The sequence below is a fragment of the Psilocybe cubensis genome, chromosome 8 (assembly GCF_017499595.1).
Source record: "Psilocybe cubensis strain MGC-MH-2018 chromosome 8, whole genome shotgun sequence".
NCBI lineage: Eukaryota > Fungi > Basidiomycota > Agaricomycetes > Agaricales > Agrocybaceae > Psilocybe > Psilocybe cubensis.
The window spans coordinates 1,609,122-1,623,797 of NC_063006.1; the positions used below are offsets into that span (position 1 = coordinate 1,609,122).

General features: G+C 45.5%; 6 protein-coding genes and 2 non-coding genes across 8 annotated transcripts; 4 read left to right on the forward strand and 4 right to left on the reverse strand.

The window, feature by feature from the left end:
• Positions 1–69: 69 nt before the first annotated feature.
• Positions 70–1,055, reverse strand: JR316_0009008 (Dolichyl-diphosphooligosaccharide--protein glycosyltransferase subunit 2; the record flags this gene model as incomplete). The annotated part of the gene is made up of 4 exons (XM_047894719.1): positions 70–288; positions 343–627; positions 681–882; positions 937–1,055. The coding sequence occupies 4 exons, from the start codon at positions 1,053–1,055 to the stop codon at positions 70–72; spliced, it is 825 nt and encodes a 274-aa protein (XP_047746178.1).
• A 303-nt stretch (positions 1,056–1,358) lies between these two features.
• On the forward strand, positions 1,359–1,440 carry JR316_0009009. Its single transcript has one exon. It is a non-coding gene; the product is annotated as a tRNA-Cys (tRNA).
• A 373-nt stretch (positions 1,441–1,813) lies between these two features.
• JR316_0009010 (uncharacterized protein) lies at positions 1,814–4,476 on the reverse strand (the record flags this gene model as incomplete). The annotated part of the gene is made up of 13 exons (XM_047894720.1): positions 1,814–2,030; positions 2,091–2,182; positions 2,237–2,434; positions 2,491–2,744; positions 2,799–2,819; positions 2,873–2,914; positions 2,970–3,044; positions 3,105–3,193; positions 3,248–3,272; positions 3,336–3,606; positions 3,662–3,734; positions 3,796–3,843; positions 3,890–4,476. The coding sequence occupies 13 exons, from the start codon at positions 4,474–4,476 to the stop codon at positions 1,814–1,816; spliced, it is 1,992 nt and encodes a 663-aa protein (XP_047746179.1).
• A 485-nt stretch (positions 4,477–4,961) lies between these two features.
• On the reverse strand, positions 4,962–5,043 carry JR316_0009011. Its single transcript has one exon. It is a non-coding gene; the product is annotated as a tRNA-Cys (tRNA).
• A 143-nt stretch (positions 5,044–5,186) lies between these two features.
• Positions 5,187–6,913, forward strand: JR316_0009012 (putative 26S proteasome non-ATPase regulatory subunit 3; the record flags this gene model as incomplete). The annotated part of the gene is made up of 5 exons (XM_047894721.1): positions 5,187–5,433; positions 5,519–5,810; positions 5,864–6,276; positions 6,333–6,709; positions 6,779–6,913. 5 exons carry the CDS (start codon positions 5,187–5,189, stop codon positions 6,911–6,913), a joined length of 1,464 nt encoding a protein of 487 aa, XP_047746180.1.
• Positions 6,914–7,330: 417 nt separating this feature from the next.
• On the forward strand, positions 7,331–8,451 carry JR316_0009013 (uncharacterized protein; the record flags this gene model as incomplete). The annotated part of the gene is made up of 6 exons (XM_047894722.1): positions 7,331–7,372; positions 7,441–7,468; positions 7,521–7,557; positions 7,619–7,695; positions 7,752–7,804; positions 7,864–8,451. 6 exons carry the CDS (start codon positions 7,331–7,333, stop codon positions 8,449–8,451), a joined length of 825 nt encoding a protein of 274 aa, XP_047746181.1.
• Positions 8,452–8,663: 212 nt separating this feature from the next.
• JR316_0009014 (uncharacterized protein) lies at positions 8,664–9,140 on the reverse strand (the record flags this gene model as incomplete). The annotated part of the gene is made up of 2 exons (XM_047894723.1): positions 8,664–8,841; positions 8,902–9,140. The coding sequence occupies 2 exons, from the start codon at positions 9,138–9,140 to the stop codon at positions 8,664–8,666; spliced, it is 417 nt and encodes a 138-aa protein (XP_047746182.1).
• A 1,352-nt stretch (positions 9,141–10,492) lies between these two features.
• Positions 10,493–13,506, forward strand: JR316_0009015 (uncharacterized protein; the record flags this gene model as incomplete). The annotated part of the gene is made up of 11 exons (XM_047894724.1): positions 10,493–11,325; positions 11,375–11,428; positions 11,485–11,557; positions 11,613–11,898; positions 11,952–11,988; positions 12,030–12,118; positions 12,172–12,279; positions 12,437–12,723; positions 12,780–12,971; positions 13,023–13,114; positions 13,173–13,506. 11 exons carry the CDS (start codon positions 10,493–10,495, stop codon positions 13,504–13,506), a joined length of 2,385 nt encoding a protein of 794 aa, XP_047746183.1.
• Between the last annotated feature and the right edge of the window lie 1,170 nt (positions 13,507–14,676).

The following is a 14,676-nucleotide window of genomic DNA, read 5'->3' on the forward strand; positions in this document are numbered from 1 at the left end:
ATCATTCTACATTGATCATTTTCGAGTACAGTTTTGCAAAAGACCTGGGATTACTTCTGCATGAAGTCATTATTTTCTGCCGAGGCGACGGTTACCGATGCTCGACAGAGCCTGTTTTCCAGCAAAGACAGTAGGAATTGTGAGAATGGCTCCGTAAAGAAGGACCTGCCCGAGCTTTAAGCCAATCCAATATCTGAAAAGGAGAACTTCGAAAGCGCCAAGAGAGACAATGAATGGTAGGATACTTGGTGAGAATGTGCGCGAAGGTGTGGGGGCGACTTGAGACCACTGTGAAGGAAATAATTGATTGCAGTTCGATTGGAATAAATGTAATGAGCGTACCAAAGCCAACAGTATTGCCCAGGGTGCCAAAACTACACCAGTTGCCACAGCTGAGATGAATTTGGGTGGCAATTTGTTTTCGGGGCGGAAGGTGTGCTTAATTTCTGGCAACGGGTGGAATGTGGATTCAAGAGGATGCTCAGGTGCAACTTGAGAACGAGGTAGAACCAGGTCAAAAAGCTCAGCGGAGAGTGGATCGTGTAGAGAAGAACCGATGAGAAGAGTAACCTTCAAAGGGTCACCATTCGGGGTAGGTGGCAACGAAAGAGGGGGCTTCGATAGGTTCTATAACCAACAATTTAGCATTGTATAATGAGTTATATGTAGTTCAACCTCACAAGGTCGAACTTGGCCTTTCCTCCTGGCGTGACGCGTATTGGCAGAATTCCTTCTTCGTTCGTCTTTTCGTCATAGAGTCGAAGGAAAGTCTGATGGGGTTGCACGCCCTTTCCATCCTTGTCCACAACTTGGAAAGTGATCCTCAATGTATCCTTTCCCGATATTTGGACCGGCGTCGCGACCTTCTGTGAAAGTGAGAGGCTATTGAAGGTTGAATCAGTTCCTCGTATGTCCAACGTATTCATTGACACGCACGGCTCTGAGCGCAATTGAGAACCCGTTGAATCTGAGACTATCAAGCGAGGGGATTGAAGGGTCAAGACGGAAGCCTGGGCCGTAAGCGCCAGCAATAAAGCTGGGAGTAGTGAGAACATGGCGATCAGAAGAAAGTGGTGAATGTGAAATGGGAGATCCAGTCGACGTGTTGCGACACGACAGTCCCGTGAGAGTGCAATTGGTTCCGCGGCACATTTATTTGGCTGTCACTTCCAAGCCAAATAAGTACGCACAGCCGAACTCGGTTACTGTGCCGTCGCTTATCCTTAGCTATGGGCTTTTATGATTCTGAATCGTCGATTCGATCTATTCTTTCGCCCTTGAGAGTTACAGCGTCCACTGGTAACTTAACAGAGCCAGGTAGACGAAATCCAACGGAAAGGACTATGCAAGTGGACATCGTCTCGATAGCTAAGTGGTATAGCATGCGATTGCAGCTCAGCTTATATCGCAGGGTCCGGTGTTCGAACCACCGTCGGGACTTCGACGTGTTCATCATTTTGCCCCACCTCCTTTTTTGATCATCTCTGCAAGCCGTGGACCGCTTCTGGCAGTATTAGAGGTAAAAGAGAGTGACTTTATTGATGTGATCCCTCAAGGAACTCATGGAGGGAAGTTCTATGATTTAATGGTCCAAGCGCCATATTTCTGTGGTGAATGTTGTTCACTCAGAGGCTGTTTTGTTCCATAGAAAATATATACGTCTCATTGATGAGTGAAGGTGCAAGGGTAATGATTAGATCAAATTCTGATATTATAGTCCAAAGAAACAAATGACAACTTCAGCAGCCAATATACTCGAGTTCACGATAGAGACAAAAAGAACATCGGACAAAACTTAGTATAAGGTGAGCTCTCATACCTCGGCAATGACATTCCTTTCTGGGCTCTTCGAGGGTGATTCGTTGAGAGGTTGGGCAGTCTCCCGTTCTGTATACCTTTCCCAGGAGCAAATAACGCCAATAATGACTAGAACTCCAACAGCAGCTGCGAAAACGCCAACGATGACCCTTGTAACCCTTCTAGTGTCTTGAAAGACTAGGAATCCAACAGCTGTTGCAAAGGAGATGATCCTGTCCCAGATAAAGTTAGTAGCTATCCAATTTGAATGGAATTGGGGATGGCAGACTTACGACCAGATGAGAAATACGTATGGGAGACTGTACACAATAGCGCGTGCTTCTAAGCCAACCAATGAGTAAGCACGCTTTTTCGCGTAAGCGCTCTACACAGGAGTCGTCAGTCTAAGAGGGTCGGAATAAGCGCCAGGAATACCTACCACATCCCCAATTAAATCCCGACTGTTCGCCATTATGTGCTCATGGAAAGTCATACCCAAGAAGATACTTCCAATAGCGAAGATAACCGATACATAGCTGGAGATCTGTGCTCCGGATCGATGCTCCAATTCGGGGTGCCTCAGACCAATGTCACGAATGCTTAGAAATGCAGCGTTAGCGATCAGCATAAGGATGGACTGGGTTAACTAAGGATCAGAAAAATATCTTGTGCAGACATACAGAAATCACTTACCCAGAATATACGTTCTCGCCATTCATGCCTTAGCCTGGTCACACCTTGGTCCCAAACAGAGTTGTGAGTAGCGCCAATGACCCACATTCTTCGCAATGTTCGGAGATAGAGATTTGGAGAGAAGAACAGGAATGGCGAAATTGTCCTTATGAACCATGTCCGTCTTGATGCTTGGGCGGCATAGGTCACAATCTGGATTTCGTTCTTTAATCTCGGCTGAAGTTTCCCTTGAGAGTCGTAGACCTTTGATTGGGCTAAATAAGAACAGTAAGCAAACGTAGGACAGAAGAACAACTCATGAGAATTACCAAACGAATGCATGAGTCGAGCTAGATATGCATTTCAGTAATTTTCAGTTAACTGATGCAAGCATCATTCTTACATAAAAGACCAACTGCGCCATTGGATTCCCGTCCCTGATTTCCTACAACATGTCATTTTCGTTAGACCTTATATTGACCACAGCCAGGAGCACCTACTTTCCAAATTTTCGATCAATGTGAGAAATTTATAGAGTTCATCCAAGTTATAGATAGTTGCGGAGGATTGAGACGCTATATGATCTACAAAAAATGAGCATGTGCGATAGATGTATAAAAAAAAGCTGTTTGTACCCCCAATAAATTGGAGAACGGTGTCGCGGAGTTCAAAAATCAAAGAAGAGGATATTTCAAGGGCTTGTGGGCATAGTTGTAGATATAACCTGGGAATGTCCGAATGAACGTAGGTCGATTGACTTTCACTTGTATAATCTCACCAGTACTGAGCTTCCAATTCTTCACCTGTCAATGACAGTTTGTTAGTGGTATCGCAATATACGGTGGATGTAAACGCGAACAACTAACGTAGATGACTAGACGAATTGATGCCTTTCAATTCACACCAAGGAGCTTCATAGTTATCCAAGAAAAAGATAGAACGAGATGGGTGATGCACGAAGTAGTAAAATGTTTGGATTTCTTGACAAGCATTGTTATAAGTCACATCAAGGGCAAGGTCGCAATTGCTGGGGAGGGTAATGCCATGGGTCGAGATAAATTCCTCAATAGTGGATATGTCTTCAAGCATTTGTTGGTAAAGAACAGTGTCGTAAATGTTGGCATCCGTAAAGATCCTCTGTAGGAAACCGTTGAGTAACACTCCGCTGTTATTTCATTCCGGTGAAACCAACCTTATCCCTGTTACAAAAATAGATTGCTCCGTCAGGGTGAGTGCACTGTGTCCAACCAGCCGAGAGTGGGTGCCTTCAATTGTAATCTAGTTCAGCGCTTGTGAGTCAAAGGGATATAACTTTCAAAATCTCACTTTTCTGTATTCATTCTCTCCAGGCGAGAATTAAATTTGCGATTTTCCCTAGAAGAGATAAGAAACAAGAGCAACGTTTACACAGTTTTCTTACCCGTTAGCCCGATTTTTGTATCGACGAGAACCCTCCGGCATCACAGGCATGATACGAGGGTGTTTAAAGAATGTGGTTGTACCGGCTTGTGAAAGGATAAGCCTGCTCGTTATATTCGACTCCCACCGCGAGCTATACTCAAACCTCTCGATGGCAGTTGACGTTGAGCGCGCTTCCGAAACAACAGTTTCAGTCTGTGGCCTAAAGTGCAGTTGGGTCCAAGATGTAGAAAACCGGTTGGCAGGATTGCTAGACGATGGGTATGTAGAAAATGCGACGTTGTCCATGGATATTTTTTCTCCGTTCGTTTCCAGAGTCAGTTCAAAGCCAGATATCTCAGGTCCTGTATCAAAAAAGAGTGTGTTGCCCTTCGACGTTTCCGCTGGTAGCACCGGAGTTTTCCCTGTCCCTTTCGCCAGAAGATGCTCTCGTCTGCGCCAAGTTCCTCGCAAGATGTTGAAGAGAAAAGCAAGGCTCTGAAAGATCTTCCCACTTGTTTGGCTAAGTAAGTAGCGCACGGCCTTGATGAGTGTTTTACGCCCAAAGACAACAAGGGAAAGAAGTTGGGCGATGGGTATTGCACCCATGATGCAACAGTGACGCGTTAAGTAGAGTTCGTAGGAAGGGGGGACAACTCTTTCGCAAACGAGTCCTATATTGTAGATCCAGAATAGCCTGCCGTGTGAGCATTACATCTGTCAGATGGAAGTCATTCAGTGTGAACCGCCTTCCGGGGTTTAATCGATGCCACAACATCGAATTTTAGTTCTATACCACTAAATTCATGACTGTCAACGTTTCAAAGCAAATTTGAACAGCGATCGTACATACATGTCAGTGAACGATTTGTTCAACCAGGCCGTAGTTTACCATCCGCTTTGAAGTAACAGCAAAAACAAGCAAGAATTAGGGTAAGGAAATAGAGGTCGGAGTTTCGGATGTTGGACGTGGAAGTTTTGTTCTGTACATCAGACTTTGGACAGGAGGTCCCCCGGACAATTAAAGCGCCGAATGTCAACTTTTGGATACATACGGGAAAAAATAGAAATTAACAACCGACAACAAAAATATAAGTCCCGACGGTGGTTCGAACACCGGACCCTGCGATAGAAGCGAAGCTGCAATCGCATGCTATACCACTTAGCTATCGAGACACATTTTGACCTTTGTATTTGTAATTTGTCACAAATAAATTTCAAATGGGTAACCTAACGCGACGCGTCACCTTGTGTAATTCCTCGCTGACGCATATTTACAGCTTGGACTCATCCATCGACCATTCCTTCCACCATCCACGATGCCCGACGTTGAAATGAAACCCGCAGAATCTAAACAGGTTGAAGAAGAAAAACCTCAGGAGGAACGAAAGCCTGTTCCAGTGCATCCTCTGGCGGAAATCAAGAGCAACGTCGCGCTCATTGACCGAGCAGTGACCACCCTCGAACCCCGATTCACCCATCGGGTTTTACGCACTTTGACTGCACTCCGTAAACGTATCGATGCTTCGATCCTTAGGAATGCTGTTGAATCCATCTATAGCAAAGGTGAGAGGTTGCCTCGCACTGTCTTAGTGGACCATTCAGCTGAGCACACATCACATAGACACATCTTTGAAGAACACATTACTAGGGTGGATACCAGCTGCTTCAGATTCAGAAGATCAAAGCATGGACGTCGATGCTCCATCTAAGCCTTCGTTGACGGACGTTGTACCAGAAGTTGAGATGTACCTCCGACTTTTAATACTCTATCAGCTACTCAAGGACGAAGACAATCACGCGACGGCTCTCGATTTGGCGAATGAAACAGTGAAGAAGATGCAGGATCTGAACAGGCGTAGCATGGATGCCATTGCTGCAAAGGTCTGGATGGCAGTTGACCGTGCATATTCAGCGAACGATCTCCTCCCCGAGGCACGGCCGTATGTTTATTCCCTAAACCTTGCTATTTGATCTGAGAGCATACGTTCTATAGACTATTCCTCGCTGCCCAGAGAACAGCCTCCTTGAGAAACGATGATGAGGCCAACGCTGTCCTCCTTAATTGCCTCCTTAACAACTACCTTTCCTTCGATCAGCCTTTCCCAGCCCAGCAACTTGTCTCGAAAGCAACTTTCCCCCCTTCCGCGAGTAACGGCCAGCTTGCCAGATACCACTTCTACCTCGGCCGCATCAGAGCTATCCAGCTCAACTATACGGACGCTCATACCAATCTGCAGCAAGCAATCCGTCGTGCTCCACCTGCAAAGACAGCCCCTGGTTTTTACCAGGCTATCCACAAATTCTTTGTGATTGTGGAGTTGTTGATGGGTGATATTCCAGACCGAAGTATTTTCAGACACGAGGTTCTGAAAAAGCCCCTCAATGCGTATTTTGAAACTGTGAAAGGTCGGTCTTATCGTTTTTTTCTGAAGTAACGATGTTGTGCTTATTATACCATATAGCTGTTAGATCAGGCTCTCTCGCCCGATTCGAAGAAACATTCAATAAACACATCTACCAATTCAAGGAGGACAATGTATTTAAGCTTGTTCTCCGCCTTCGCCAGAATGTCATCAAGACCGGACTCCGAAGGCTCTCCCTATCATATTCGCGCATCTCGTTAAAGGATATCTGCGTCAAACTTAACCTGGATTCTGAAGAAAACGCAGAATATGTCGTCACCAAGGCTATTCGAGACGGGGTTATTGAGGGCAAGATGGTGCATGAGCAAGGATGGATGGAGTGCGGCAGCCAGAAGAACGGATACGGGCCAGAAGTCAGTGAAGTATTCGGACGTCGCATCGCATTTTGTCTAGACCTGCACAACCAGAGTGTTAAAGTATGTTTATTTTACATTGTACATATGCGCTTTCATAATTCACTACTAATGTCATATCAATCATTACAGGCTATGCGTTATCCTCTCAATGCCCATCGCAAAGAGCTTGCTGCTGCTGAAGGCGCCCGAGAAAGAGAAAAGGAACTGGCCAAAGAAATTCAAGATGGCGACTTGGATGACGAAGATCTGGGTCCAGAGTTCTAAACACTCGCTTGTCCTCTTATTACGCCTGCAATGTGCTAGTCGCAATAAACCGTGTTTTCGATTGTATTCTTCCTGTGGTAACCTGCACAGGGTTGTATTTTATTTGGTTCATTTCTTTTACAAGTGTGCCTATCATGGTCGCCAGAGAATCATCGCATTGTCTACTCCCGAGTGCGAATAATTGATCTTGAACATTGATTGTCCAACGTAGTCTAGAGTAATGCCGAATGGTGGTGATTGGTGAAACGCCTATTATAGAGGTTTCCTTCGTCACTGCGCCAATAGGCTGACGTAATGTACACGGTACGGTGCGGAACAATCTAACTTTACCTTGCACGGTCATCTGGAGGACTACCAATTTTTCACCTCTACCTATTATCATATCCGCACGCCGCAAATTTATAACGATTTGATATAATGTCTTTCGTTGCAAGGCTATGGAACGCCATTAGAAACCCTGTGAGTTCCTATTGTGTTCTTTTTCTCCATTCTAGAGCTCAAAGCTTATACAGTTATGCCTTGACTAGGTACGATATGTAGGCAGGGACTTGCATGGTGAATTTAATCCAAATCTCTGCTTGATATCGGTTGACTGAACTGCTCATAGGAAACAAATTTTACGAGTCGTATTCCCCAAATGGTTGGTATTTTTATTTATGACAGGCTGGGGTAGTCAATTTATCCTGGGTGCATCATAGATCCAAGCAGAACGAAAAGGACTGTGCAATATCAGAAAGATGAGGATATGTGGAAATATGTTGGTGGGCAAAGACGTCTTGCTGGTAAGCACCATCTAAACCTGTTGTCCAAAACATAGTTTGATGATATACTTACTCAGTCCAATGGTCCGCATGGCTTACCCATACCCGCCGCGATCCACCAACTATCCAAGTCAGATTTCTGCATTGCATACTGTATCATTTCAAACTAATTCTCGTTGGCTAATTCAGGAGCTTGAAGCAGACGTCCTACGCCAGCAACGCGTCTTGGCAAATGTCGCGCTTATTGAAGCCAGAGACCGCGCAGAAAGTGAACAGATGCTAAGGATTCGACAACAGGATGCTGCGCGGGCACTGGAGGAAGCGGCTGCAAAGCACAACACGGTACCCTTGGTCCGCGAACCGGAGAGTGTCTCTTCTGGAGGGAATGTCGAGCAGGCTAGCACTTATCGAAATCTGCCACCACAACAGCTAGATGGAGCTGCTCCTTCATTTGCATCTGCTTCCGCGTCGACCTCAACTTCGACCCCTCCTCCAGCACGCTCAACGATCAAGGTCGTTCCTCCCAAGTTTGTTACTCCTGCTTCACCACGAAAATCCCGAACTTCGGCTAAATTCACGCTGCCTCTGTCGTCCAGCGAAAGTAATGACCAAGAAAGGCTATCAAGCCGCGAATCACTTCCTGAACACTCTTTGGAGGCCAATTTCGAAGCAAAGAGGAAAGAAGAAGCGGTCACAACTCAATCGCCACCTCCGATGCCATCCCGACCAGTGTCAGAAACTGAGAGTTGGACGCCTAAGGCAAGACGAAGAGGTTAATGGAACGTTGCGGATAGTGAATTATACGCCGCGGTAATTCATGCCGTTTCGATGGTGTGTTCGTCATTCCCATCTTCTCCGATCCCCTTGCGTCCATTCGAATGAGTAGATCAATCAAAGACTGCTTGAAAGTTGTTCAGGTCGAAATGGCTCCCGATAAAGACCAATCCGAAAATATGTATTGGAAAAATGAGAATCTTGTGCACAACTTTCTACTGAGTTTTGACTTTTGCTTTGCCTTTGTCTTTGTCTTTGTCTTTGTCTTTGTCCTCTTTTTTCTCGTCTTTCTTTCCTGCACCCTTCCCCTTTTCGCCCTCTTTTTTTTTATCTCCTGCATCTTTCGCCTTCCTGTTCCCGGCGACGGGACCAACTAAAGGTCCTCTATAATTCCTAAAAATATGATGTAGGGATGGACTGCAATCGTGCGACAGGGGACACATGGGCACTTACCAGTTCGGAGGTTTGGGTATATCATCATCATCATCATCATCGTCGTCGTCGTCGCCATTGTTTTCATCTTTCTGAGATGCTTCTACGGTTGTATCTGTGACTGATACGTCTTTCGTGATGACTTCATTGCCCTCAGAGTCGGCAGGAGCGGTGGTTAGGGTTTCAGTCACTGTGGTCGTAGTGGTGGTAGTCACATTCTCGGTGATTTGGTCAAATCCTTGTGTGATCTCTGGGGACATCGGTCGACTTTGATGAATTTGATTGGAGGGCACGATAAGGGTGGGAGGCCGCTGTAAGTGTGATCGCTTTGTGGTAGTGGTGGTCTAGGAGGAGAATTGGTATGAATTTGCTAAGGTCCTTGATTGCTTTATAACCGAATCCGCGTGTCCCAGCACGAAACTATCACTGCCATGGAAGGATATACGGCTAGACGCTCGTCGGTTATTTCCGATTGGTGGATTCAAGCTGTCGTGCATTCAGTGGCCAGGCGTGCACTGGATTTAACGTTCAATTCTACTTGATGCTGACATATCTGCGCTCCACTGCAGTTCCGAGGATGAGTTACTCTGGGAGTTATCATAATGACGGTGAAGGCTGCGGCTTGCGTTGCATTCGTTGAGTATGGCAATGAAATGCAGTGGGGAGGTAATTGAACATTGAATATGAACACCATTTCCGCCACAGATGCGATGGCAATTCAGTTAGTATCCATGCAATCACAGGTAACTTACATTGTCAGTGCCTGCCGTTTGGTCTAGTCTGATTTTCTACATGACGTGTCTGCTTTAAATTTTTCGCTTTTTGCAGTCTCGCCGCCTTGCTGCAAAATCCGATGTAGCAACTGGGAGAATTCGTCAAGAAACGCTTGAAAAATGGCAATTATATACTTGTTCAACCGAAGACAACTGTACTTTATTTAACATATCAATGTACCCTTGAATGTCCTTTCTCTGCCATGAGATTAGTATCGAAGTACTAGTACATGCACTCTGGGCAGTGATGGCACAGCATTGACTCAGATCGTTACTTGTAACTTTTCCATCGGATTCACATTAGCTTTACTGACAACATGGCCATTATCATTTTATAAGGATCTCTGACAACTGCATATACACTTTCAAATATTTACAACAGTATATACCATGTCCTCGAAGTTGCAGATCACCATGATGCCAAGGAAATTTTTGCTGATTAAAAGTCGATGAGCGGTGACAAAGGAATCAAAGTGAAAACATGTTTTTTTCCCTTTCGAACCATACAAGGTCAGTAAGTACAGAACTTCGGATACATTCCCTAACCCAGTGTGTGCTGTGCTTTTCTCAGTGCGCACTGCACGACTGCACTGTTTAGATGACGAATCCACCGACTGATATCGTGGGACTACGGGGCAAAGGTGACCCCATAGGGTTATTCACACGGAGTTTAACCCCGAACAGAAGCAGGAGTCGATGGACACGAGGCGTTGGCTGAGGCTTGCTCGTAATACAATGATTTCTCATGGTGCGCGCCATGTTATTCAGCGCGCACGTTCATCACATTCACTACCTCCCGCCACTTCCCGCCCGCTAGGTTGTTGTCAGTCTGCAAATTTATGGCCGCAGATCTGCGCCTTGCCCCTCTGTTATCCTCATTATTACGATATGCGCTGAGATTGTTGAGGAAATGTGCTATCTCGCAGGTGTTTCGTCAGCTCCTGCAACGGGTGCAATTCTACTGGTCGATTATAACTTTGAGAAGGAGAAGAGGAGGAAAAGGTGCAGATGGTGGTGGCCACGAACCCCCAACAAATCTTCGGGATCGAGATGCGGAATCAAACGATGACCAAGGAAGAACTCTGGTCGACCGAGAAGACCAAATCGTTCTGGTGGCCAACGGTGAGGTTGTACATCTCGACCAAAATGTTTCATTTTCTCTATTTCCCTACGGCCCTGGAGGGATACGCAATGCATCCAGATCCTCTCAAAACCTGGCTGCTTCCCGGGAGGCGCATTCACGAGCCATATCCTTACGCAGTGCATCTCGATCTAACCTTGGAGACTCTGTACGCACTCCTTCACCTGCCATATCACAGATTGGAACAGAGGATGAAAGATACACCTTCGTTGTACAACCAGGCTCACCCACATCGCCAACACCGACTCGAAGATTCTCTCATTCCTTGCCCGACCTGTCCAATCCACCTCCTTTCTCCATGCCACCGTTAGAACCACCAAGTCGTTATCGTCCACGGATAGACACTACTCCACCTCGACAGCCTTCGCGGATAATCGAACACTCGGAAGTAATGTCTCCTCAAGAGATGGAGGGAACAAGTATCAGTGTTCCTTCAATGGAATCCTTGTCCATGTATGTTTGCTTGGATAATAATCGGATAGTACCTACGATGCCAGAAGCGAATCTGCGTTACGAAAAACGACCTCGAATGTAAGGATTTATGCCACTGGGCCAATGACATTGCTGAATATGATTTTAGACATCGCCGTGACTATAATATGATTGTCCAACCTATCACAACAGTGTTCGAGAAGTGCGCTGTATCGTCCTTGTCAATGCTACTGCTTAATAACATATATCTTTTGCAAGGCCTACATCTCCTCTAGGGTGGTTAAAGTACGTCCATCCTGAAGGGCTCCGGTATTTTTATCACGAACAAAAGGTCCTTTAGCTTGGTCCTTTCCACAACTCTGTTTTGTCTCTCAACCTATTTTTAGAGAGTTTTCACAGATGCCGACCTTTTCGATTCTAAAATTCTGGCCCAGATTATGGAAGATATCGAGCTCTGCGAAAACTTCATAACTGAAAACGCCATACGTATGCCTGCGAATATACATTTGGCCATGCATCTGTATTACAAGGAAGACGATCCGTCAATCATTGAGAATAACTACTATTATGTTGACCACGATACTCGGACGGTATTTTTCTTGGATACCTATGACCCCAGTAACCTATTCTCTTGGTATGAGATATCAGGATGCAGGACCGATTCTCACCTTCGTAAGGAGTTAAGGAAATTCATGAACAATATTTTCTGATGATCATTTATCAAGGGCATGAAATTGAGGCTCAATATTGGTACCAAATTCTGTTGTGGTGTGGCCTTTGAACTTATTCTTTCTTTATTTTAGGTTTTTTCTTTTACTTTATCCTCATGCCACCAAACTTTCCAAGGCAATGGTTTCAGAACTCAGAGACACAGTTCACCACTTTATTGGAGGTATATTATCATCTCCTCTTGAAAGGCCGTTTCGGCACGCTCATTCCCTTAAGATGCCATGACATCACCTACATCAACTGCTCCGTATACACTAAACGAACTCAACAAGGTACTCAAGCTTACTGCCACACTGGAACGTAAGCGTTTAGGCACTGGCCCTTGTTTGTGTTATACGGTACTTACGTTGAACGTAGATAATGTGAACGTATATTGTGTTGGATCTCTGAGTCTGCTTGGTGAGGAGCCATATTGTCGAGGTATCTCTTCGCGCTCATGTTTGATCAGCTCGCATCATGCATGTCTTTGGTAAGTCGATAGCTTATATTACAGTGCAAGGCGCCTTATACGTGCTCAAAGCTCGCTCGAGATTTCTCAACTTCTACGGAGAAGGCCATGCACGTATAGAGCGTAACTTCTCTGTGCACGGAGACCCTATACATTCGCGAACCTGGCTCGTGAAATCCCTCTCTATCATTCTCTTTTCTTCTCCAGACTTTCATCTTCGCACCCTCCAAAACATGTGGGTAGATGGTATAATGCATCACAACGTCTGGCAAGAATGCATGAAGAAGATGAACGAAGAGTGGCAGGAGTTCGTCCTGTTTGTGAGTTTATTCAATTAGTTTTTCTCATCCATTATTACATGCTCAACACTTTGAAGGCCACTGTCATGCTCAATGCCAATGTCGCTTTCTTAGCGATTCAAAGTGTGGATATAAACGACGACCCGCATAGATCTGCTGCGCAGATTGCTAGCTATCTATCTGTAGTCGCTAGTATTGGGAGCATTGTACTCGGTTTATTGTTGACTAGGCAAAACAGAACCAAAACCCGTGAAACAGTTCATGAAGTTGTCAGTACTACTTAGCATCATTTTATCTCCACTCACTAACTGCGCATCTAGCAAGCGTATTTACAAGCACGGAGGCATCCAAGATTAGGTCTAGAAACGCTAGCAATTCTGTACAGCCTACCATATGCGCTTCTCATGTGGGGGTAAGTTATTTACCTCCTATTTGGTGCATCTCGTATTGATCTAGCGCCCTTGTAAAAGGATGGTGTCATTCTTGGCAGCGTTCTCGTTTGTGTTTTTCGCTGACTCTAGTGTGCCTACGCGCTCACTTGTTGGCTCGTTGTGTTTTGCCGTCGCCATCCTGATTATTTGGTGTGTATACACTTCTTGGGAAAAGCACGCCGACGACAAGCCGGTTGAGCCCTCGGAACCCAAGCCTGAGTCAACAAACTCGCAGCGGTCAATCCATTCTCAGCATCCATTCAAATCCTGGCGAGAATACGCCCTCTCAAAATTCTTAAGTCTTCCGGCGGTGCAGGTTTTCCGACGTAAATCGTACGACTCGGAGCACACAGCCGTCAACGAGCGTGTATAACGGCGACGGACGTTTACGACGTCCATCTTATGATGCATTAATCACGACTACGAACGATTACGACGATAATGTTAGCGCGCACCACTTGTACCATCTACCATCCGTTGATATCACTAGCGTTTAACTGACTCAACTCCCCCATTCACATAGACACCAATGTACTCTGTAAGTGTAGCAGATACATATTTGTATCACCAGTCCCCGTCCCCTGCAATTTCAAAGACTGCACTCCATTTGTCAAAAAACTCTATACTTGGGCTTAATTGTTCGTAAAATGCTAGAATGTATTATATAATAACACCGTATAAGTGTCATCATCTAGCAGGGCTGTGTTTAATGGTGGGAAACCTTCAAGAAATCATTTTATCCACTACACCGCCTCGTCGCCGTCTGACGAGCACATATACCAGTACTAGGGCGTCTTCCTCCCTACCCAGTGGTTGACTTTCGTCCCCAATGTCGCCGTCGAAACCAACCCTCCGAACTATACGTCGAACTGTATACCAATGTCTACTATGGCGGCACCATGCACTGTCGCCAATCTTATCCATTCTGCGTCACCTATGGTACATTTTTCTTCAAGTTCGAAAACGGTGCTCCTTGCGCATCTGTTGGATAGCAAGAACGCTGGTGGAAATTTCTGGCTATATCAGACGACGTGTTACCGACGACAAATTTGCAGTCGTGGTTCGCTCTGAATCACCCGGTACCAAAGAGGTTAACACGATGTATACTGGGGGCGGTCATCACGTTCAACAACTGCACTCCATAGAATCCTCTAGTGATGATGACCATATTCATTCATCTGCAATCATGTACTCTTGTGCGCCTCCTGGCGATGTCTTGCCCTTTGTGCATCATTATCCCCAGAATACTCCATGCGTTCAAATACCGGACGTTCACCACGAGGCTGGAGAGATACCATCGGTTACACCTGTTACAGATCCTCTATACAATACCAATCCCACCTCAAGGATAGGATTTCCTCATTTGAGCAATCCGCGGATTAGACCTGTAATGCCTGAAGGTATCATGCGATACGAGGGACGGCACAAGATGTACGCAATTTTTTAATCGTTATCTTTCCTTGATTTCAAGTCATAAATCTCTTTCTTGCTCTTATTAGAGCAAGACAGGTCACAGAAATGACGATTCAGCCTTTGACATTGA